Below are 25,187 nucleotides of genomic sequence, written 5' to 3'. Positions count from 1 at the left end.
CCTCTGACTCTTGCTCTCTCTCTGTCTCCCTCTCCCTCTTACTGGTACTGCCATCCACACAGGACCTCCCAGAAATGTGCCGATTCTGGTTGCCGGGCAACACTACCGTACTACTGAAGCTTCAAATGGAAGCCTAGCAGAGCAGTCTGCTATTGGTCGGTTCTTCAGCAGGGAGGGGCTGCTGCAATGTTGTATGACCACATGAGTTTATACACACACTTTGTTTAAATAAATATGAGCTTCAAGTGCTCTCATTTTTTTCAGTGTCTAGTAAAGGAAAGGGAACTGTTGCTTTACTTATCTCATCAAGGTCATGGAAGCATTACAAAAAACAATTGCACATAAACTGCTTGAGCAAATGCTCAGTTATGGTCAATTGAGTGATTCATGAACTGAATTAAACTGTAAGGCTGATATATGAATGGTGCAGTGTCAGAGGTATGCAGGGAGAATGTGGTGAAATTGAATTCCTGTGTATAAGAGGGCCAGTATGTTAAACCTGGATCAAAGAAGTGTGTGTCTTTATTAGAAGCATGTCCAAATGTGCTGCAGTGCTGCTTAGCAGAGCTATAAGACTTATAAGACACATAGAGCGTTGCTCTCTCTTCTTGCTAAAGGTTTTTTTAGCACTTGAACACAAGCACAGTGCTGTTCTTTCTCTGCCTGAGATGCAGTGCCATGCTGCAGTGCCACCCAGTCCCAGCAGTCATGGGAAAGGGGTGTGGAAGGGCCTCTCATCAATATTCAGCCACTGTCAGAGTCCGAACACACAAACACTGAAAATACTGCATATGTACACAAACAAATGGAGTCGCATATGCAAACACACAAATAAGCAAACAATCATTAATGTGTGTGCATATTTACACATGAACACACTAATTGGTATAGTTAGATCTGTTTCGTCTGACAAGTGATCTCCACATGACTCTTTTCACACACCTCCTGGCACAATATGGGCTTCCTCTATTTTCCCAAGCCAAGAAGATATAGAAAGGCTAGAGCAGCACAAAGGCTATACTGAGAGCCTGTGTGAACAGCAGAGACACTAAGGAATTAATTAATCTACAGACTATTCATCAGCCTTTTGTCACAACGCAGGGCTCCTGATTTACACGCATCTCACAGAAAATGACCACACACTGACAGAGTTGTCTTTAACCGTGCTCTTCATCTCAATCTTCATTGATGAAAAATAGCTTTCAGCGAGTTAACATTTCACACTCTCCCCACATAACAAGTGTGATTATCTTTCAGTTAAAATATCTTAACTCTGAATTTCAGTGGTTACACATCATTTGTTGGGAATTACATTTAGAGAAGATTATAAGATAATATTTAGCGATAGAGGCTAATTTTCTCACTATTTCCATTTTCCATTATGTGGTTCATGCCAAATAGAGAACCCGTTTAGTTCCCTCTTTCTAATTCATGTCTGGTTGCCTTCAGTGGTGAGTGTGGGTGGAACCCCCACTGTTGAGCAGAACATACTAGAGTCTGTCAAAGGCAAAGAAGAGCACTTATTGCACTAACTGGCATAAAACACATGTGGCTCCCATTCAAGCACACATGACACACTATTATTTGTTTTTGTAGGGTGAAGAGCTGAGTAAGTGTGTCTACAAGCACAACAGGAGATGATTTAATAAGTAGATGGATAGATCACTCATTCAACATGGCATGCATTGGCATGTCCATGTGTGTGGTGAAATGGTGGCAACTGTTTGTGCTTTAAAGTGCAGTGTAAAATGAACACTCCTTCTACGTATCACAATGCGTGCCTTCCTTCTGCCCACCCCAAAGTAATGCTAGCTGTGAGTGTGAGTTAACATCTGCAGCACGCCCGCATTTTCAATGTTTGACAGGGTCTCCAGTGACAAATGACATTTTTCACCATTTAAAAAAAAGGTAAGACTGAAAAATGACAGACCATTTCGGAGGAACATGCAACAAAAATACATGGTTACATGTAGTGTGCTTGTGTCTGCAAGGCTTCCCCTTTGTGATGCCTGTATATACCCTAAAAAAACAATGCTAGTGCATTTCTGCAGAGGTCAGAGTCAATTATGAAATGGGTGACATAAAGCTACAAAAAGCATGTTTTTGTAAGTTATAAAGTGTGCAAAAAGTATGGTGAGGATAAGAAAATATGACAAATATTTCCTATCTTCCTGACTAAAATCCCCATTGCACTGCAGGTGGATCAATATGAATCTACACTGTTTCACAGATCAAATGGCTATAAAAGACAGACACTCATATCTGCTCAGCCATCAATCTGAATAAATGGCCTCATTATTGTCTTCACATTGCTGCTGCTAGTGGATCATACTGTAGTACACTGATATGGAGCATTACAGTGCAGGGATCCCACTTCTCCCTGCGACTGACCCAGTCAATCACTGATACGCTGCCCTAAGGATTTCATTATGACCTGCTCTGAGCAGGAGATGTGCAGTCAATAAGCACTTCAAAAGAAAAATCCTCCTCTGGTCAACAGTATGTGAGAAGGGGTGAAAGAGAGTCCTACTCATGCTTGTGCAATACAATGGAGAAACAATGCATGGATAAGAACCTAAAGCAAGAATTTAAAAGATTATACAAACAACAAGATGACAGCTATGGGTGGCCCCTTATTTTAACCCTGACCTGTTTTTTTCTTGTTAGGCCTTCCTGCAAACTGATCCACTCAAACAGAAACTATGTAAGAAAGATGGAGAGGACACAATATATAATAACCATCATATATCATAGAATGAGAGCTTGCAAAGTTGTACTGAAAATCCATGATAAAACATCATTATAAGTAGGATTTAAAGTACACACAAGGACATGAGCTCATAATGTCTGTGTGAAGGACAGGCAGCCTGTCTGAAAGGATGTGTTAGAAAAGTGCCCCCCCTAGTGGCAGATGGGAGTAGCTTCCATGCTTTCAAAGCTTATAAGGAGCCAATGAGTATAAATGAGCTGATGTGATCGGGGGAATGAGGAGTCTGACAGGCATGCTGATTCACTCAGAGTACATGAACACAATACATCATGGAAATTAATTTATTTCTTATTCATACCGCATCTGAGAAGCATTCAATAAATGGCAGAGCTCAGAACATGAGTGGCTGATTTTAACATCTCTACACAAAAACAACACACCGTTTTAAATCATTAAACACAGTTTATGTCAGCTGCATTGGAAATGCAGCTTAAAACTGAACAACAGGATGATTTATGATGGTGATTTATACTGTCCAACCTCAACTATTTACATATGTGCCTTACTGATGTGTCACACCTTTGTGCATCCTCTTCTATTTAGAATACAAAAAACACTTGCTGCATTCAGCGAGAATTGTTGATACCATTACTGGCAAAGATGGAGGCACAGAAACTTAAGAGTATCTGACTAGCATGTAAGTGTATACTACAGTGCAGACCATTCCATATCATTTTACAAGGTACTCTGGGGAGACAATCTTACATGAAAGTTATAGCAGTTTGCATGAGCACAAGCTCTTGCATCGATTGTAAAGTACAGCTGTTTAGCCCCCAGCCTGAAAGCATCCACACAGAAGATAGATGGGTGGGGGGAGGGGGGAGACAGAACAGAAGAGAAAGAGAAGGAGGGTGTAGAGACAAAAGCAGGACAAGAGAGAGAAAGACACATGAAGAAGGGGGAGATCCATAGTAACATCAGACTGACTCCCTCCTCCAGCTTTGGCTTTGTATTACAGACAAACAGCAAGGCAAAGAAAAAGAGAACAAAAGGCAGAAAAAATCCTCTGTGGCTGGTTGGAGGTGGATCCCACAGTTTTCCGACTCTGCCAGCTATCTTGAAGGCTTTCATAACCTGAGGCCAGGTAACAGAACTGATGAGGAGCGCTGTCTCCACTGTGAAATAGGGTACACTTAAACGAAGGACCGCCAGCACAGTGAACATGTCCAACACAGCAGGCTTTCTCAGAAATACTACACTCAAGTTAGGGCTGCACGATTATGGCCAAAATGATAATCACGATTATTTTGACGATCACGATTAATTATCACGATTATTACTTGATTTTAACCAAAACAAATTTTATTGTCAAATAGGCTAATTCTAACTGCTTTCACATCCATATTGTGCTACATTCCTCCTTTGTTGAAGGATACTATGAAGGAGCCATTTCAGCTGTTGTGCGACCGCTTTCCAAACATGCGCGTTTGCCGTGAAAAGACTTTGATACAGTTCTATGAACGGAATGAAGCATTTTAAATATCGCTCGATCACGTGAATTTGATCGTGGGAAGCCAAAATCGTGATCGTGATTAAAATTCGATTAATTGTGAAGCCCTAACTCAAGTGTACAAGAAACAGAAGCAATGCTTGCATCTTCTTTAATAAGTATATGAATGATATGGATTGTTGAATGATTTGTACATGCTTATAACTAAGCCTATATTAACATGTGACTACGATTCACCGTTTATAATCCCTAATAGGATTAACATGTCTTGTATGAAGTTAGAAAATTCAGTGGCACAGAGATTCCAGTGTCATGAAAGCAAAAAACGTGTCTAGAAAGAACATACTGTATTTGCATGAGTCAGTTGGCATGCACTCTGTAGAAATGGCTTAAAGTCATTTTTCCAAATCATGAAACAGCAAACAGAAAACCATGTAAATAAGAATCAATACGCAACATGCCTAGGGATATCTTGGTATGGCTGTTATTATGTAACATTGTTGCTGATAAACATATCCTCATATCTGTTTTTATTTTTGCCAGAGGAACAAAATGTTCTGGAAACAGATCCTTTTTTGATGCACCCAACTCTCCTCTGTGCTGTCGCTTCTGACGTTGCTATTGGCAAAGGCAGGAGCTTATTATGGGCTGTTTCAAACCACGGATGCATCAGACACTAGCTACTCCCCTGAGGAAACTTTAACTCACTGAGATGTGCCCCTGAGAGCCCAACAGCTCCCGTTGGTTTGATAATCCTTACACATGGCTGACACAGCTCCAGCTGCAAACTCGACCACTGAAAACGGTTTTAGTGTGCAAATGACAGCCTTTGAGCGGACCAAGCTCGGCCTGAGCCAAGTTTGTGCTATTTTGGCAAAAGCCAAAATGCTACTGTAGCATCGGCAGGGAAAATGGTACCGTAAGCTGCTTGATTTGGCAGACTGATCTGGTGTTGCGGCTCTTTAGCTCTGCACTGTCAAAACACTAAAGTGAGGTGATTCTTGACCCTTCTATGCTCCATTCTCATATTTATGATCTATTATGCTCTACCGTTTTAGACTATATGGCTTTCTATTCTGTTCCGTCTTGATGGAGCAGGAGATGAAATCTTAAGGTGTGAATGTCCTACTATCTTTCAAAACCATTAAGGGAAGATCAAACAGTTGATCAATAAATAAGCTATACAGTCCTTGGTATGATGACTTAAGTAACAATGATGGTGCATTAACGGCTATAATCACATCCACCTTACAGAATAACTGTAGTCATTTATGGCAATGGACAGTTACTGTAGCTATCAGACAAGTGAAAAATCAAAGGGTTATTATGCCGACAGGTCTGCACATTCATCCAGCATGTAACCCAGCTTTAACGAGTGACTCACTTACAGCTCTGTAACGTTTTGCCCCCATCCACTGATGCTACAGTATATGAAATGACAGCATGCCCTACCAGTGCCCAACCCTTGTGATGGAAAGGCGATGCGATGCATTGTATTGCAGTCGTTGTCTCATTGCTATAGCGGCATGCATCCTATAGTTGCTGTCTCCAGTGGAGGCATATGCAGAGAAATGCTGGCAGCTGTCTTTGTTCACTCTCTCAGTTTGCAGACTTAGAACACTGTGCTGTCAAAGGCTCAGGCTCAAAGTGAAGGAATGTGCAGTCAGTGACTTACAGCTCTGGTGACGCACTCTTTTTCATTCAGCACTGGCGTCACTCGAACAGGGGCATCACATTAAGAATCTCTCACCCAATAATGGGAAATGGGCTTTCCTGCTGTAATGGCTATATGGCATGAATGCCCTCTGAGAATGCATGACATTATCTCAATGATAGGTAAAGCCCATTGCTGTTAATTGCCACTTTGTCTGTGCAATGTTATATATTCAGTGTGCCAAGTACAGAGAAGAGAGTATGAATCCCAGAAAATAATCCATGCACAAAGATCAAACCTCCTGAATGGTGATGTCACGGACAATAGGATTACCAAGCGTTTAGTTTCGAAAAAAAGTCGGCACATCTCAACTCCACTGCATATCTTTCATGATCTGAGATTTCAAGAATGAGCATATTATTAGAAAGCGATGATCCCTTTTTTCGTGCACAAGCCTGCAAGGTTAATAACTGCTGAACAACGAAGCTGGGCAGCAACACTGGTGTGGAGTATCTACTGTACAGATCCATGTCATTACCCCTAAGACAAAACCGACTCAGGGGCCGTAGATTTAGCAATACCATTACAGTTTGATTATTTGTGTATTATATGTGCAGTGTGAACATACAGTATCTCTCTGATGTGCTGTGCATTGCTCTGCACCAGTAAACTAAATGACAACCAGTTACTTAAATTCCTTGTCAAATAGCACATGGCAGCACATTAACAGACCTGGTTTGATTACTTATTGTAAATGTCTCAGTTTTTTTTTAGCTTGCCCTGCATGTAGAGTATGCATTTTGTTCCACTGTACAAAATACACTATACATATCTTGCCGTATTTTAGAGTATTTTACCTAAGGCAACCTCTGCATCCCCTTCAGGCCAGAGGAGTGAAGTGTTGTATCCTTAAAAGCCAACAAAGCCTTTGGCCAAGTCCAGGTTATCCTCCTCTTGGCCTTCCAGTGTTGTAGGCACAGCAATATCATTCCAGAGGGACTGGGGCCTGCCAGTGATGATGAAATGACATTTACAACAGAACAGACTCATCCTGCTTCAGCTCCTCATTAAAAAGGAGTATTGGCCAGGCACTGTGAGCCTCAGTCTGTTTGAGAGACAGTCAAACTAAGACATTAGTGTCAATCCGTGGCACATGTCCTCTGTCCCCTTACAACCACGACAACGGCGACCGTTTCACAAAGCCATCGATTTGCACCACACTTTCACTTTCCTGAGAGCTCTGCTCTTGGCCCGGTCACATGACTTTCTGTGGTTTCTTTCTCTTTGGACTAAAGCTGGAAGGAAACAGGGGGGAAATAACTCAGCCCCTATTTCAGAACTACAGACAGACCAAGATGTTCAATTGCCTATTATGCAACAACAAAAACAGAATGCAGCATGTAATAAAATTATGATTACTGGTACACTAAAGGAACATGAGAATCTGAGGAATGTATTCATGCATTCCTGTACGCTGTACACATGGAAACAAGACAGAGATTCAAGCCAGTGGAAGGCAGGAGCAGATTGCCTGTGAAGGACTCAGTTGAGACCCATGAAGGTCTCATATTCATTAAGATGATTGATCCCCCATGTATGGTATTAGATCATGACATGGCAGAGTAATTCAGATTAACGTTATGCACCAGCTGGTAAGTACATGTGTGAAAAATTCAAGTGTTCACATACATGGTTACACTTATAGGACTGTAAAGGAATCAGAGGGTCTACACACTACAGCAAATAAAAAAGGTGTTGAGTACTAGAGGGTAGATTGTGTGCAGACCATTCTTGTACAGCACCACACCAAAAATAACCCTAACCAAAAAAAAAAAAACTATCTAAAATCTAATTTTGTCCACCTTTCATCCCAGCAGATCTGACACATTTCCATACAGACTGTAGGATTTCCATACAGACTGTAGGACTCATCACTATCCCAAAAATAACACCTCAGACTCAGCCGCATTTTACACACACACACACACACACACACACACACACACACACACACACACAGTACCAATCACACACACCCACAAATATACAGCACAAGCTGCAAGGAACTCATGTGCCCAGTAAGAGCTGTCACAACATCACCCAAAAATGAGTCATTTTTCTCAGCCACCCGAGGCTCTAAAAACATCACTCACATGGCTCTGTTGTGATTGCAGTCATAATAGTGGGCAAATACAAAACAACACTCAGGTTTCATCACCTTGTATGAAGACACATATTTCATCAACTTGGTGAAATATTTGCATCTTATTCACACAAACAAATGGATGTTCCACCTCGTCGCCCCTCCCCTGGAGAGATGTTGTTTACTAAGAGCACAGAAAGGGAACATGAGAGGACAGAGCAAGTCTGAATGCCATAGATGACTCAGCATAGACACTGGAGAGGTAGACACCGTGTTTTCCTCCACCGCTTCCCACTCGACTGCTGTCTCCATGAATGGGAGCTACACCAGTGCCACCTAAGCAGGCGAACCCGCCTGTCATACTATCTGACAGCAATCACAATGAACATGCTACTCACATGTCGTAGAGCCGGTAACCCATGGCAGAGCCCGGTCTGTTTGAGTGGGACCCCGGGTCTCGCGTTCGCCTAGGGTCTGTGCTGCTCACCACGGCGCGCCACACGCTTGGTTTGTCCATCGTTTATGCTGGTCAATGGGACTGTGTGACTGAGACGGCGTGCGCACACGGGCTCACTCACATTCGCTATCCCTCTCCCTCCCAGTCACAAACACAGGCAGCCAGAGAGCAGTGTGTGTGATGTAACGAGGAGCGTCCAAGAGGCTGACGGATGGGGGGGTTGGGGTGGCTGGTGATGGAGGAGGAGGAAAATGTGGGGGGGGAGGTCGTACAGCCAAGAAGATAAAGGTCTGTTAAGCACTGATGAGAAGCCTCGGTTTTAAAGCATGGTGGATGATGGGTAATTCTTTACTGGTACCAGTGCCTGGGGAGGCTGCCACTCCTAAATAAAAAGCAAGCGGACACAACCTGCAGGTAAGCTACGGGGAGCTTATACTGCCTCAAAACACAGAGAAGCATCTGCATACGCCTCTCTCCACCCTCTTATCCGTTTTCAGTAGTACGGTCCTCAGCAGGGCCACACGATTGGCTCCTTGGTCTCCATAGAAACAGGAGGATGTGTCAGAGGGCTCATTATCATGCCTTCTCTCCTCTCCCTCCCATTTTGTTGTTTTCACTCCCTCTCTCTTCTCCTTCTCTCTCTCTTTCCCCATTTCTCTTCTTCTCACATACTCACCCCCTACCCTCCCTCTCCTCCATCCTCTCTTCTGAAATCAATTCATTTTTCTCTGTAGTGTCTTTCGAAACAGACCTTTCATGCTTTGTGTGGTGCAAGCAGGTAAAGATACTGCATAGCTCTGGTTAATTATGTCTGCATAAAAAAGAAACCTTAAAGAACTAAGACAGAGATTAGATAATGGAAGCATATGAAAATGTCAGAAATAATCAGAAGGAAAACAAGTCATTTGGTAAAGGAGTTACGGGCTTTGTAATACAATTCTGGACTTTTTATTGCCAGAAGTTAGTGAAATAGAAACCATGTGGCTTGCACAGACATAGCATCATGCACAAGGAATGCCGAAACCAGAAAAAAAGTGTGAAATATTAAGCAAAGGGGCAACATTACTAAAGAGTAAAAGTTTATTCAGGGGGAAGTTCTGGCAGAAAAATGGGTCAAAATGAACACAAACTGTAGATGGTGCCCCTATTAGGAAATGGATGGTACTGTTGTTGACATCTTCACCAGGTAACAGCATCCAAAGCGGGACGGTAGGCATGCATGGAGAGTGTCTATGGAGACAAATGCGCGCGTACACACACACACACACACACACACACACAGTCTCCAGGGGAGGATGTGTTTCACCTTGGGCAGATTCGATGGCACACGACGTGTTAGAGCCAAGGTGACTAGCAACATCAGACCTTTGTCTTTTGCCCAATGAACTTGTGTAGTGGCTAATTGTCCATGTGCGTCATCTCACTGCAATTACACTGACTATGTACTTTCTAATTCTCTGCTGATCCCTCCAGCTCTGACACTTGTCACTGAGCCATTTGTGTGTGTGTGTGTGTGTGTGTGTGTGTGTGTGTGTGTGTGTGTGTGTGTGTGTGTGTGTGTGACTGTATGTGTGCCAGAGTGCCTGTTTGTGCGAGAGTGGAAACCCTGTATAATTTTTATTCCAACATTGTCCAACTCTTCATATCCACATATCTAGAGCAAGATTATTTTTAACATTGACTGTCCAGACTGCCACAAAATGTACTGTGTGCATTAGCTTCCAAGATGAGTACTAACATATTTGCCGTCCTCCGAGGACAAACCCTTTCCATTTTGGGCACGCCATGAGCTTTCCTTTTGCGCCACACTCAGGCCATGATATCCACTTTACACACAATATATCTCAGACTATGAAGATTGCCATTAAATCTACTGAGCCTCTTCCATGTTTGTAGTCAGCCCCAATAACTATCTTCTAAGGACAAACTTAAGGGTTTGAGTCATTTCAGACAATACTTTAATGTTAACACAATTGACATTTCTATTCAACATTTTCAACTGTTGGATGTACAAAAGACTACAGCCTCTAACTAGCAGATTTTACCTCCTCATTCCTTGGTAGCACTTGTAATGTCACCTATAGAGAGTTAATCAGTGAGGTGTTTCGGCACAATTCTTCCAAAGCTTGTCATGTAATTTAACCTCCAGTTTGACAGTTGGCCAATTTGTGTGATCTTTTCACTGTGTGTGTGTGTGTGTGTGTGTGTGTTAAAATGTTGTGGGGGGAGGGGCAACGGTGAGCTCCATTCTGTTCAACATCGAGTGTCTACTATCTGCAAACCCCGAGCAGAGTGTTAGTAGTCTGGGCACACACACACACAAACAGAGGAGGAGAGCCCTGAAAGCCAGCATGCTCTTTCAAATCATCAAATAACCTTAAATTCATGAATTCGGTGATACACTTTTCATCACAAAAGCATGGGCTCCATAAGAGCACAACGTTTAAAATTTAACATTTTATTTTCTGGTCTAGCGTGGCCCTACACACATAGAGACATGTTGCTATGTGGCCTTTAAGATGTATAAATATTGCATACATTGGCCTTCTTGTGCCAACCTCACCTCTCTCCTCTGTCACCATATGGCCCCTTTTAAGCTGGCCTCAGTGTATGAGGTGGGCTGTTGGACCATAGCTGTAGGATTCTGGGCAGGACTGTGTGCAGAAGGCTTCCCAGCCTGGCAGCACACTAAACACACACAGAGCACAGATACACGTACTGTATATACATTGCATACAGACACAAACAACACACACCGTAGAAGGCTTTTAGTGTAACAGGTCCAACCTAATTGCCTTGTGTCTATCCTTACACTGGAGCTGAAGCAATTAGTCGATCAACAACAGCTTAATCAGCAAACAATTTTTAAAATTGATTAAGTATTTTTCTAAGCAAAAAGCTTCCTAAATGTGAATATTCACAGTTTTTTGTCTTCTATGATAGTTAATTGATTATTATTATTGTTGGTCTAACAAAAAGGCATTTGAGGATCGACCCTCTTGGTCATTTTTCAGTACTTTCTGACATTCTATACTAGGCAACTAATCGGTTTATAGAATACCAATTTCGATAGATTAATCGCTGATGAAAATAATCAATGCAGCACCATCTTAGGCTAAACATTGCTTCCCTGGTTTAGTTGTTGCTGTAAAAATGTGTCATTGTAAAAAGGAGAAGAGACAAAAAACTCAGAGTTGCTCAACTGAAATTGAAAATCAGAGTTTCCTGACATTGCTTGTTTCTCGCTGAATTGGCTGTCAGTCTCTGCTGAGTTGCCTTAGCTTATATAAAGACAGATAACAGAGATATACAACTGCTGGTCTCAAAACAGCAAGTTCTGTACACTTGAACTTCTCAAAACTGATGCAGCACTTTGTTACCATCAAAGTGCATTCAGCATTCTCTTTTTAGGGAGGCTAGTATCCTCTTGGATGTTTTAAATCTTTAACAAGACAAACTGTATGTTCATTGTCCTGCGTTGTGTATGAGTCTGCACAATATGGAACGGCAGTACTGCTAGAAGTGTCTTGTGCCTAACAGTGGGAAGCATTATTTTGTCCTCAGCTGAGCTGCTCTGTAGGGGTCCCGTCTCCCCTCTCATGAGACTTCAGCCCACTTCAAACACATCAGTAAAAGAGAGAGAGAAAGTTACAGAGAGACAAGTGGGAGAGAACAAACATTCAACACAGCACTACGAGCTGTACACCACAAGATGGCAGTGCATCACCTCTTCTGCATGAACAACGGCAGCCTGATGTGACCGGTGCCACAATGTCATCAGGAGGGTTATTGTTGGGCCACATGTGACAGACCAAGTAAGAAAAAAGCACGTTACATGCTTAATTTAGCAACATTAATCAAACATAAGTGGACTCAACAAACCATTTTTAAGTAAGAGAAGATGACAGTGCACTAAATCTCAGGAATTAGTGTAATGTACTGTTTGTGTGTTTTATTCCAACAAGTTATAGTTAAAATGAAAAACACCACAGCCCATGTTACCAACAGTTATTTCAGCAATGTTGTGTTCAGTTTTGATTAACTTTTCGTTCCACAAAACATGTTCCTAACCATTTCAATTAGTGTCAACAGCTGGAAAAACTGAACTCCCCTGAGATAGTGACCTCTACCATCCTACGTTGGAGTTTTCCCTGCTGTTTTTTCCATGTAACAACACAGCTCAGCCTCTCTGTAGCTCTCTGGCAGAGGGCACGGCACTGTGCAAAGGCTCCTTCTGTCACTGACTTGGACTTAAGCCTGAGAACATCAGAGGCAGAAGACAGACAAGCTTTTCATAGAAGGCCAGACAAAGAGCTGTCTCTCTGCTCCTAACTGTGAAGTACAGACAGAGCCATAGCTTGACTCCTCAGGCCTCTGCTGAAGGTCTTTGCTGCCACCGCAGAAGTGTTTGCTTCTCGATAAGCTGGTGTCAGTAATACTGATGTGAAGCTGTAGCAGCACTAGCACTCTAGCACTAACGCGGCTGATATTTCCAGAGGTAGAAGAAGTACTCAGGGCTATTACAAGTAAAAGTCCTGTATTTAAATCTTACTTAAGTAAAAAGTATCATAAGCAAAATATACTATCACACAAACAATGGCATAATAGTCCAGAGCTCTTTGATCAAGCGCTGCTTTTGCATGTCTCATTAATACTTTATCATGGCCCATACAAAAATAAATTAAAAAAAATAAAGTAAAAATGTATTCTCACAATCTAATCTCTCTGTCATCTACACTTTCTGCTCTTCACTCGCAGGAGATATCACCCCACACACAATTCAGCAGTGGCAGCATCTTGTTAATATCTCAATACACATACAGAAACAAATCCCTCTTCTTGAGTATCAGAGTTGAAAAAAAGCAGCTGAGAACAAGCGATCACGTTCTCCAGTCTTATTTCCGGGGGAAAAGTGTGCTACTCCTCGCACCCTCACCTCATCCCTGCGAGCCCTCCCTCTGCTCGATCCGAGCGGCGATACAGAGCTATGGAATTGCAAATGCCTTCTATCAGACTGGGGGATATATCTGGAGCGCACAGAGGCCCTTTTGCCTGATATTACTGTGGCATGGAGCTGATGAAAGGATAAGCTATGTGAGAGACTCCCAGAGTATTACTAATCTCTCAGTACATCTAATTTACCAGGGGACGTAAAAATGTGTAATACAGTAAAAAGCAAAGCATTGGTTGAGAAACTGGCCTCGAGGAGGTGCATCGGTTGAGCTTGTATCACCTAGAGGTTTTCAAAATCACACTGTCACACATGATTTTGTCCAGAAATGTAACACCTGTGCACTGTCTCCAGACAGGTGGGTGTCTTTTCATTACTGCTGAAGAGATGCATTTACTCCAGGCACATTGTGCTTGTTCAACCTTGACTGAAGCACAAGCTCCTGCCTTTCTGATTTATAATAAAGAAAATACACATTCTTTTACTGAAGCTGCTTTTTCATGTATACAGATTGCAGATTTCAAGACAATTGTTTTTTTTATTTTCTTTTCCATCTGCTGAAAAGAATAGTAATTAATAATTCACAAGTGTACTATGTCTTCAGTCACTCGTGACCATATCACGGATAATGCCACGGTCAATTACTGAGACTGGCTGCTGGCTGATATGTGATTATGGGTTTAAGGTTGTAACGGGATGTGTGTTTGTTGGATGGATAGGACATTTTGGTTATTATGGCTTAATACAAAGACAAGGTAATCTTGTGCTTCCACACTGATTCACAGCTCTCACCTTTGACAAAGCACAGTACAAACTGAACAGAGAATTATCTAAAGAAAACAATACGTCGGGTGACGTCTTCACATGTCGCCACACAAGCAGGTCCTTGAACAATGATCAGAATGTATCATCACATGTATTTTATTTACATAGGTATAAACACACAAAATGCATGAGTGTACAGTATATTGTCTTTTACATAGCTAATGTGATGTACTCTTGTGTAAAGGATAATTATTTTTATTTTTTAATTAAAATGCAAATCACATTTTCCCAGAACGTTTTAAAATGCTTGTTTTTTTTCCCAAAACACCATTATTCAGTTTAAAATTACATTAAACAGAGAAAAGCAGTACATTTTATATTTTAGAAGACAACAACAAATGTTTGGTAGTTTCTGCTTTATAAATGACTAATAATGAATTGATTATCAAAACTTCTGGCAATTAATTGTCTCTCATTAAACTAACTGACTCATCCTCGTTTCAGCTGTACTTTTTTCAATTGTATCCATTATAAAAAACGTTCAATTACTGTGACTATACGAGTTTTAACCAACTTAAAAGTAAGTACATTTTATGTTTTAATATTTGTACACAAACATTTGCAGTTGTGGACTCAATATCAGATTATCATTTTGGTGCAGCATCAATTTACATCTATCTACAGTCTTTAAATAGCACAGGGAGGGACTCAAATACATGTGAAACACAGCCAGTACTCTGAATGCTGGCCAGCCTTTATTGTATTGTGTCTGATTGTGTATGATCCTTCAAAACAATTTTTATGTGTGGCGTGGCTGTCTGAATGCAAAACAATGAAGATACACACACACACACACACACACACACACACACACACACACACACACACACACACACAATTCTCTGTCGGCCAAAAGGATCATCAGCGATATCAGTGAAGTGAAAGTCACATTTTTCTCTGTTATTTAGAGTCAAAGCAACTTATCATAAGCCACATGGCGGTATGCAGTTCAGAATCAAAACTGTGTGTTTCCAGTGATCCCGCTTCATAGCGCAGCAAGGAGCCTGTAATTAACTCTTAGAGAATGTGATGACGAAACAGAAGCTGGGTACTTCAAAGACAAACCGAGAGCTTTCCCAAGAGTTCAAACACATTATGGAAGTGAGCTCTTTGTTTCATAGGCCTATTAAATCATTGTGCAGTCGTGATTTCCCATCTGGTGAAATCAAAACTTTACAATACTAACAGCAGTGAATACAAAAGGATAATAAAGAAAGAATTCATACAACTGGCTGAATTTTATAGGAGGCGGAAGCCACTTTCATCGCTGCTTTTTTTAAACAGACACTAACTCTTGCACACAACTGCACCTTCATTTCCCAAGGACTGTTTGCTGCCACATACAATAAATGTTTATTGTGTCGTTAAGCCCTTTCCAAATGACCTTAGATATTGTCAAGGCCTTATAGAGAGGAGGAAGGCAGCAGTCGAATAACACAACAGCAATGCCGGGTTCATGGACCTACATATGGTAATGCTTCTCAATTTCTACTGCATATGTCACTTGTCCACCATATTGACCCCTGCGGCTAGATAACAGCCTCATGAGCTGCCTTCCTGCCTCCAACCTTCAGCAAATGACACACCGGCTGTTTGCAGCAGGCAGACTGGGGGTCTGTGATCCCATGAAGGCAAGCTAATCCCAGGAATCAATAGACTCTGCAGGGGTATTATTAGAGGGCTTGGAGATAATCACAGGTTCTGTTCTGAAATAGTCATTGACCATAATGAATATCATAAAGCATCTGCATTATTTATACATGAAATGGCGCTCCTGATGCCAAATCAGAACCCGGACCACACATAAATGGAGCAGTGCAATATTAGCAGCGTTTTTACGACCTTTTGGTAATGCTATGGGAACTTTAAGAGGGAAATTCTTGCAGAAAGATTTACACTTCACCATGACCAGCCAGCCTTATGTTTACCTCCGTAAAAGCCCCCATCTGTATCTATTCATCAAGTCAGATGTTTTTCCTTAATTAAGGAGACAGAAAGAGAGAGAGGCACAGATAGACAAACAGAGTCAGAGAGGGTGAAAGAATACAGAGAAGCAGATGGTTTTTTTGATTGAGTGGAAGAAAAAAAAGAATATCTGGAGAGAAAAAGGATTCAAAAGAGAGGCGTTAAGTAAGGAAAAAGGAATAGAGGAGCATGTTGGGTATTTAAAAGCATTCATTCTGCCTTGAGCTGGGCTTGATGGGTGCAGCGAGGTCTTAACTCTGGACAGGACTAAACTAGAAAGCAGCTGCAGGCAATGAATACAGCAGCTACTGCACAGGCAATACCCCAATCAGTTAAAATATGCTTTTTTCATCATGGTAGTGAGGATCTGCCACAGAGGAAGTAGATTTCTCCTCTATTGATGAGGTCATCTATATTCCTACGTCAGACCTGGTCATATAATATATAAATGCGCTGCTTTTGTACCGTTTCCTTTGAAGTTGCAGCCACATGAGTTCAGATAAATTCAGACTCTTCTCCCCTCAGTAAACCATACGGACCAATTATCCCCTCTCACAATAAGCTGCAATCCTGCATCCCTATTGGCCTGGCTGACTGCTCCACTTTAAACTTTCTAAACCTAACATAAACACACTTCCTGTTTTCAGCTCTCACACAATCAGTCACGGGATGACAATACGAGCAGAAGAGTACATTACAGTGGCCACAAAAGGGGATATTTTCCACAATGGGTTTCCTTTTACAGCAGGAGGGGAGAACATATAAGTGGGAGAGATCGTTTGGTCGTAACAATTGGAAATAATGGTGACTGAAAGGGTGGGACACAAAGGGAACTTCACAGACTTCATAATCAATTGTAGTAATGTTGACGTTGTGTGCAGTATGTGGGGAAATACTTCCCAAAAAGAGGAGTTGGGTAACTAAAGCTTACAGCCTTTGCAACCTGGAATCAAGGAATATCAGTCTGCCCCTTTTTGTAGGTTTTTTTTTATTTTTTATTTTGTAGTAGTATTTTAAAGCTGAAACAATTAATCAATTAAAAAGCTTGAGTGATAGTAAAGTTTTGATGTTGAACAATCAACGTGTCAGTGCTCTCATGGTGAACAAATTATGTAATGTGACATTGTTTCTAAATCACCTTAGACCTAATTTGGCATTTCTGTACTGCAATTTCTTTAGCGCCAATACTACAAAACCAATATATTCGCAATAAGCTTATTTTGGCCGATATATCAGTCTGGCTGGCTTACAGCAAAATTCGGCGGTTTACATAATGAACTGCAAGCAATTATGGCTTCGCCTGGTCGAAAATGCATTGGAACTGTAGCAGAATGTAAATGTTTTTGTCTGACTTGGATTCTTTACTATTTATCAGCATAAACTATGCTTTCTGTACTTTGCGGCTGTACTTGCTAAATTCAAATTAAGTTTAATAAAGCATAGCAGATCAAGAAGCCATTTTCACCTCTTTTACTTACAGTATATTGGTAGTTGAGCCATTTCTGCAGCTAATGGAAACTTGGAACTATCCAATTTATAATTCATCTCTTAAAGTAATTTACCTTCTTTCATTTTATGAATACAGTTTCCCTGTTTTAACATTTAGCTCTTTTATGCTTTACATTTAATTTCACTATAATTCCTCCCCCTCTGCTCTGGTGTCTGCAGGCCCAGGTTTTATTACCAGCTGCTGATTGACTGTGCCAGTGAGCAGTGCAGGCAAGTTAGGCATGTAAAGACATTTATGTGTAAATGAACTATGGCAAACTTCTTTCCATCTTGCCAGCGCCCAGATCTCTGTGCTCATCTTCCAGCTCAAAACCGCTACATCGAGGGCTGTTGCTCGAACTACAGATTTTGTGTCTGCATGCGGAAGTACAATGTGTATAGTGGAGGATCGAGAGCGATAGAGAGCTGCCCTCTCTTTCTCTCTCAAACTCAGACTGAACTCAGATTAAACTGTAAAACTAGACAGTGCTAAATAAATATTAACCCATATTCTGTTCCTGTGTTGCCTACTTTTCGCTTAAAATGTTTTCAATTGAAGCATTTATTCCATTACTATCTAGACCAGTGATGCCATTGGGGCAAATTGATATTTTTTTTTTTTTTTTTTTTAAGAAAACACACGCAATTTGGTGATTTGAAACAATTAGTCTGTGAATAAATTTGTGGATTAAAAGAAGATTTTATTTTATTTAATGCGCAACAATTTTGATAATTCAGTAGTAGTTACAGTTGTTTATTCAAGCAGAAAGTAATATTTGCAGATTTCAGATTTTCAAATATGACGTTTTTGCTTTTCTGTGTATTTTAAATTAAATAGCTTTGAGTTTTGTACTGTTGGCTCCCACAACTAGTGATGTTACATTTTTTTTTTACATTTCGTAACCAAAACCTGGTAAAACAAGTTTCCCTTTGTACTCCAAGCATTTAGATGAGCTGGCTATCACACTCTGGTAAAGTGAACACAATCAACAGTTTGTGGGCTTATTGTTGTAGTTTTAAAATGTATTTCACTCAACACTCTTTCTGCTGATCATCTTAGCAGGCTTAGTGGCAGAATCGTCATAACCAGCAGTCCAACGACTGCATCATTAGTTAACTACATTGACCTCAAATATGCACAAATATTTGAGGAAATAAGCTATCACATCTAAGCTATTACATTGCCTGTCTAGCTCTATATCTGATCAAATGCATGCGATTGCTTTTTGCCAGGGCAGGAGGCAGAGAAAAGAGAGGCAGACAGCATGAAAGAACAGGTACAGAGTAATATGAGGAGTACAAACAAGAGAGGTAAAGAAAAAACATACAGCAGAAGCAACAATTCAAATGAATCCCTGGGGTATGTTTCTTCTATTACAGTCTAGCAGCCGCTCTGCCTGCTCTGAACATGATTGGTCGTCCCCAGAGATCGCCCCAGCTCTGGCATTGAGCATGTTGATGGAGCAAGTCTCTGTGAACACTGCTTCAACACCAAAGTTGCCCCATTAATTCCTCTTACCTTCTTTAACTCTAAAGTATGTAGGAATTACTGAAACTTTGAGACGGGCCACATCAGACAAAAGTCTGAAAACAACACAGGCTTAAATTAACTGGGCTGCAACAGCTAAATGCAAATCACCTTTTTTTTTGCAACATTATTCTGCTAAATAATGCTACAACTAAAACCACTTCATATAATTAAAGTTTTCTTTAAACTTTTTCAATATGCTCACTGAAAACATCTAAAACAAGTGGAGTGATTCAGCATACTGCAGGGCATGGTACTGCAGCTCACAAATGGCATAACAAGTCATTTTCCACTTCCTTCCAATGCCACATAAACACAAAGATCAATCACTCACCGAGAGCCTCACACAGCCCCACTGCTTCAATGGAGAACGACTATACTGGGGAACAGTAATAAAGCAACCATCTGAAATATCAGCAAAGTCAAAATGATCAGGTATTTGACTCTCATCATTTGGTAATTAGGGGTTGTTGATTATAGTGTGTCTGTGTTAGCAAACAATGCTGCTGAGCTGGAGAGGAAAACAATCAACCCCTGATCACAGCTATCATCTTGTTTACAGTCATGATCCATTTAACCTATTAGCGTTTAGCTGTGCTTGAAAATTACAGAGCAACAATCACACTGGGACAATCGGAGAGCGCACAACATGGCAAATTCCTCATTTCTGCAGCGTTACCATAGTCTAAAAACAACCCACAGATGTTCCTACTCATCAGAAAATGCCTGAACACTGCTCCTTAAAAATAGAACATGTTCCCACTATGCAATGGGATTTATTTTTGGGCTGCACATGAGCCACAAGTGGGCTGTGGATTAGGCGCACATTGCTTTTTGATGATGAAGCACACGGCACCAGGAGGAATTTTCTAAAACTCTCTCCAGCCTTTTGAAGCCCCCTAAGTCTGTCCCACTGACGCGGCTGTCTGCGCTCATCTCTCCTTGTTTTTACGGAGGCTCCAAGCTCAGCACAAGCTAATGGGTGAGCAGCGATGAAGTCTCATATATACGCAGGGATCATATTTCATTAAGACTAAGCCTAATGATCTCCTACAGTGCATTTGGCCACTGAAGTGCACATCAGGAAAACAACATTGCAGCAATGAAACTGCTGTGTCATAAAAAGCTGATGACTGGAGAACAGCTGCAAAGACTCAAATATTAGGACACAGCAACGTTGTCAAGCTGTCAAGACCAATATATCTGCCACAGAAATGCTAACCACGAGAGCATCGATATGAACTGCGATGACTTTTAGACATTATCAAGGCAAGAGTAAGACAAGAAAAAGACTTCTGTGTCACAGTGGTGGACACTGGTGCTGTTGTACATATGGGGCAAACATTAAGCACATAAAACACAGTCATAAAAGTAGCATCTTACTGTACCCAAAGGAAGCAGACTTCCATTTGCGGCAGGGGATGACTCGTCTGCGGCCTGCAGACACTAACCTCCCAGGATTCTCTGTGACTTCGACAGGTAGGGAGGCATGTCTCCTACAGAGGAACAAACAAAACACACATCTCAGACTGTTGACATAGAAGAGCGGATGTAAAAATAACCTTTAAATGTTATATGACTGCGCTGCATTAAAATCATCCATTTTCCCCTCAGTCATTTTACACTGGGGGTTTGTGACTTTCATGTTTTTACCTCTGTGTACTTCATTTTTCACAGACTCTTTTAGTGTCATGTAGCAGCACACTTGGTAATACGTAATTCTGTATTGTAATGTCCTCTAAAAGTGCAGTCTTTAAAGGAAAAATGACGTCAAAGGGTCCGAAACATGATTGGTTTTACTTTCAAACCACTAACCACACAGTATTATCAGAGTATACACCACAACACACTATTAATAATGCCACATCAAAACAAAGCTGAGTTGAGCTTGTGAATTAAAATAAATTAAAATATCAACTTAAAAGAACAGATCAGTGTGCATTGGCCCATTGACTGCAACTCATATAATGTAGAGTTTATATTATTGATGACTACTTTTGAAGTTTTTTTATATGTCTAAGTATGTGTTTCCTGCCCACAGGTAACTTCCATACATTTCCAAGACTTGAAATTTGCTTGAGATGCATGCTCGTAACTTATTACAGTGAATAACACTGTATGTGGGTTTGATCCATTATTGTTGCATGGCCTACATATGGTGCATTTATGTGACATCCTACAGATCAGAAAAAACATAATTTCTACTTGAAGGTAACTAGAGAAATTTGCATTGCCTTTTTAAAATATTATTTCAAATGATGTTTTTAATAAACTATTAAGGTTTGCGTGACCTTTTTCTACAAAGTCCTAGTACAAAAGGTACACTAACTTGTACTTAATTGCAGTTATTCAACTATACTTCCATGTGCACTCATGATTAATGTACTTAAAGCCTGCTTTTTGATGTACTAACATTGTACTTCATGTATTAACGCAGCATAATTAGTACAATTTACATAAAGATAGAAATGGAAAGAAAAGAAAAGAAAAGGGAAAAACAAAACACAACCTGGTTGATCAAAGAAAAAAATGAGGTTGCATGGGATAGGTTATTTTTTTAAGTGTCTGCGCAACTTCAAAGTTTGTGCTCGGTGTACTGCAGTTAAAGCATTTTTGTCCTCTATACTGATCATTGCTCAGGCATTTCTCACCTCCTTTCACGGGATACCATTTCTACGGAGGCGTTTCTCTCTCATCTATTGTTTGTTAAGGTTTTCACTGAGCTGGGCAGGTTGTCTCAGACAGGCCAGGCACATTTCTCAGGCATTCAATTTGCACTCAAGAACCAACAGCCTACCCATCTCTCTCTGGGGATGAGGTCTTCATCAAAAACATAAAGCAACATCTGGCTCCGTACAGAAAGCCATCAAGCCTATAATGATAGCCATAGCATAATTTGATTTAGGCATGTACATATGTTGAATGAATAATTCCTAATTGTCCAGTCAAATAAAAAATATGCCAAATGACATTCCGTGAGACTTGATTTGCTCCTTTTATTCACAACCATGCATTTTGTAAAAGCATTTGCAGCAAAAAATATAAGCATCCTTCATTCTTAAACACAGAGTGTACTCTGTATGAAAAATCCATCTGTATGAAAATGCACTGAGGCCCTGAGTAATATCAATGGTTAATTGTGTCATGGCTGCTGCCATTTGCTGCTGTTTCGGTATAATGAATTATTAATTTAAGAAATGCTAATGTCTCGGCTCTGGTGGAGTTGGGAGCTGTGAACCTTGAATTAGTCTGAATGTGTCCTCCTGTCTTCTATTAGTTACTGTGATGGCATTGCAGAGTCAAACACTCAGACCTTGTTTCAGAGCGGTCAGTGCAATGACTGATGCACAAACATCAACAATTCATAACAAAATGGCAGTATTTTTCCACCGCGGGAGAGATGTTGTCAGACTCAAAAACCATGTCCTTCATTGTCTTTGCTTTCTATCACCATACACTGCACACTCACATGCTTTGTTTAAATCCTATGGAGGGAAGTGTTTTCAGAACAATGCCTGATTAAGGCCTGAAATACAGTCTACTCAGTCAAGGACAAAGACAAGCAGACTCGGTGTCCTACCCATCCAAGTTGAGCATCACTCTCCATGGCAACGAGAGCTGGCGAAGGAGACAAGAGAAGACGATAGGTTTGTGTGGTCCCTGCGGAGAGCACTGGCTGAGGGGGGAGAGACTGCACTAGACCAGCCCTGAAACCCAACACCGTCATCTCTCCTCCCTGCAGACAAATATCAGTTCAACTGCCCCTGACATGTACTGTCAAGTGCATCAGAGGACCGACCGGCTCTTTTTAGGTTAGATTTCTGTGTGAATTTAACACAGTTCAGTCCACACATTGTGCCGTTTTAGAAAAATGTCCTGCCTGCAGATAGAAAACTGCAGCTCCATCGCTATTTCAGCAAATGCCTCATCTGTTAGAAGCTAAAGAAGTTGCAAGAGTGCAGTCTCTTTGCTCCCATTTATATTAATTCCTTTGGCATTTCGTTCTGCTTTGTAAATGATCACACAATACATTTACATCACATGCAACAACCAGATGGCCTGAATTAATGCTTAAATTGATTGGAAACACTTTGATTACTGGTGTTATTTTGAGACACACTTTGAGAGAGGTTTTGACCTCCACAACAACAGCCCACAAAGCTTTATTCTCTTCATTGTCATCTCTAAAATAATGGGGAGAGAGGCTTTACAGTAAAATCCCTGCCTCTCTGTTTCCCCAACTCTCTGTGGAGAATTACAGGGAAATAAAAGCTGCAGAACCCGCCGAGACTTTCCGCCAGAATACCTCCAGTAACTCACTATACTGCAGTTCTCTGGCCTTTATATGCATCTGAACAAACATTTTCAAAAAAAAAAAAAAGACAGAATGTGCAACACTCAGAGCTCCCACAGTCATGGATACATCATTCCAAGCAATACAATTTCAAATTTCAATTAGCCTCTCTGTTTCTCAGCTGCCATCCATCACAATACATGAGCTCACTGGGCACAACTAAATAGGTATAAATAACAAGAGCATAAATAGACTTTCAAAAACTGTTTACCGACAGACAAGAGCAATTTCATCCTGCACTCTTATTGCAATTGGTGCAATAAAGTGTCAGACTACACCTCCGCTGTAGGCTTTTGTTGTGTGCTGCTACTGGGTTTATGAAGGAGTGCAGCACAAAAGTGCATCAGCGAGCGGGAGAACATCTTATCATCAGACATTCACTGAAGAACAATCCAATAAAAGCAGGTCACTGAGGCTGTTGAGCGCCTGCCTGCTTGCCTATCTCACCCAGGTTCCAATCACATCTGAATCAAGCCATCCCTTCAGATAACAGAACAGCAGACCAATTAAACACTGCCATGTTGTTATTTCTCTCTCATTAGCCACAGCGTGCGTATGAGAATAATCCCCTCATCACTGACAGGGCCAATCATTCTCCAAACACACACACACACACACACTCAAACTTTTATCAAACCAGTGCGAAGCAATCCTTCGGGAGCATGGCTTATTTATCTATAGCGCCTGTGCCAAGTTCAGTGGCTTTTTCATTATTAATGATAATGAAACCTACCAAGCCATGTAACACACAATATTTTAAACAGCCAGGCACTTGTGTCATGGTGTGGCATATTAACAGGGTGAGAGATGTAAGTGACTGTAGGTCTGCTCTGTGTTGTCAGCAGAGTGCTGTGTTGGCAGTTGTAGTGATTTTAAACAGCTCTGAGCTCTGATACAAAAAGGGAACTCGGAGCCTAGATAAATCATGTGACTGATAGAGAAATTCCAAGCAATGGTCACAGTAATTTGAAAACTGGCTGCTGCTTCACTTTAAAGAGATGCTATTTAATAAATACACTGAGATACCTATACTATATCTGTCAGGAAAGCATTAGAGGCAGCAGCATAAAGAATGTTTCACTGAGGCCAACTGCTCTATTGTCTATAGGGAGGAGTGTAGTGGAGCTCTATCAATATGGAGAAAAAATATCAAAATCCTAAAATGGCAACTTGAACTTAAAAGAGGGGTATTCAAACCACATAAATTAAGTCAAATATCTCTGCTAAAAATTCAGTTGTATTTCATTTTCAACATTATGTATTACGTGGTGATTAAATCAGGCATTAAGTTGATGGAGATTCAAATCCTTACAACCTTTTGTAAGCACATAAGGTATGTATGTATTAGGGGTGCACGATTCAGAAAATGTCACGATTCAATATCGATTGTCAGGCTCAAGATTCGATTCAAAATCGATTTTCAAAAACCAAAATTTTTATTTTTTTTATTAAAAAATATGAATCGATTTTGCACACCCCTAGTAAGTATGTATGTATGTATGTCTTTGCTTCCATAATTAACTACATAACACAGTGTTGGAGTAGGAGCAAAATGTATTCGTACATAGGAAACGCAGCACTTATTCGGGTTATTAATATAGT

General features: G+C 40.8%; 1 protein-coding gene across 3 annotated transcripts in view; it reads right to left on the bottom strand.

Annotated features, from left to right (window-relative positions):
- Positions 1-25,187, bottom strand: part of LOC144521083 (IQ motif and SEC7 domain-containing protein 1-like) — an 89,459-nt gene that overhangs the window by 44,100 nt on the left and 20,172 nt on the right. For all 3 annotated transcript variants that reach the window (XM_078255365.1, XM_078255366.1, XM_078255372.1), the window contains exon 3: positions 20,620-20,727. In XM_078255365.1, coding sequence (XP_078111491.1) covers positions 20,620-20,727 — 108 coding nt within the window. The remainder of the gene's footprint in view (positions 1-20,619; positions 20,728-25,187) is intronic.

The sequence above is a fragment of the Sander vitreus genome, chromosome 7 (genome assembly GCF_031162955.1).
Source record: "Sander vitreus isolate 19-12246 chromosome 7, sanVit1, whole genome shotgun sequence".
In the NCBI taxonomy this organism is placed as follows: Eukaryota; Metazoa; Chordata; class Actinopteri; order Perciformes; family Percidae; genus Sander; species Sander vitreus.
This window is presented reverse-complemented; position numbering and strand designations above follow the sequence as displayed.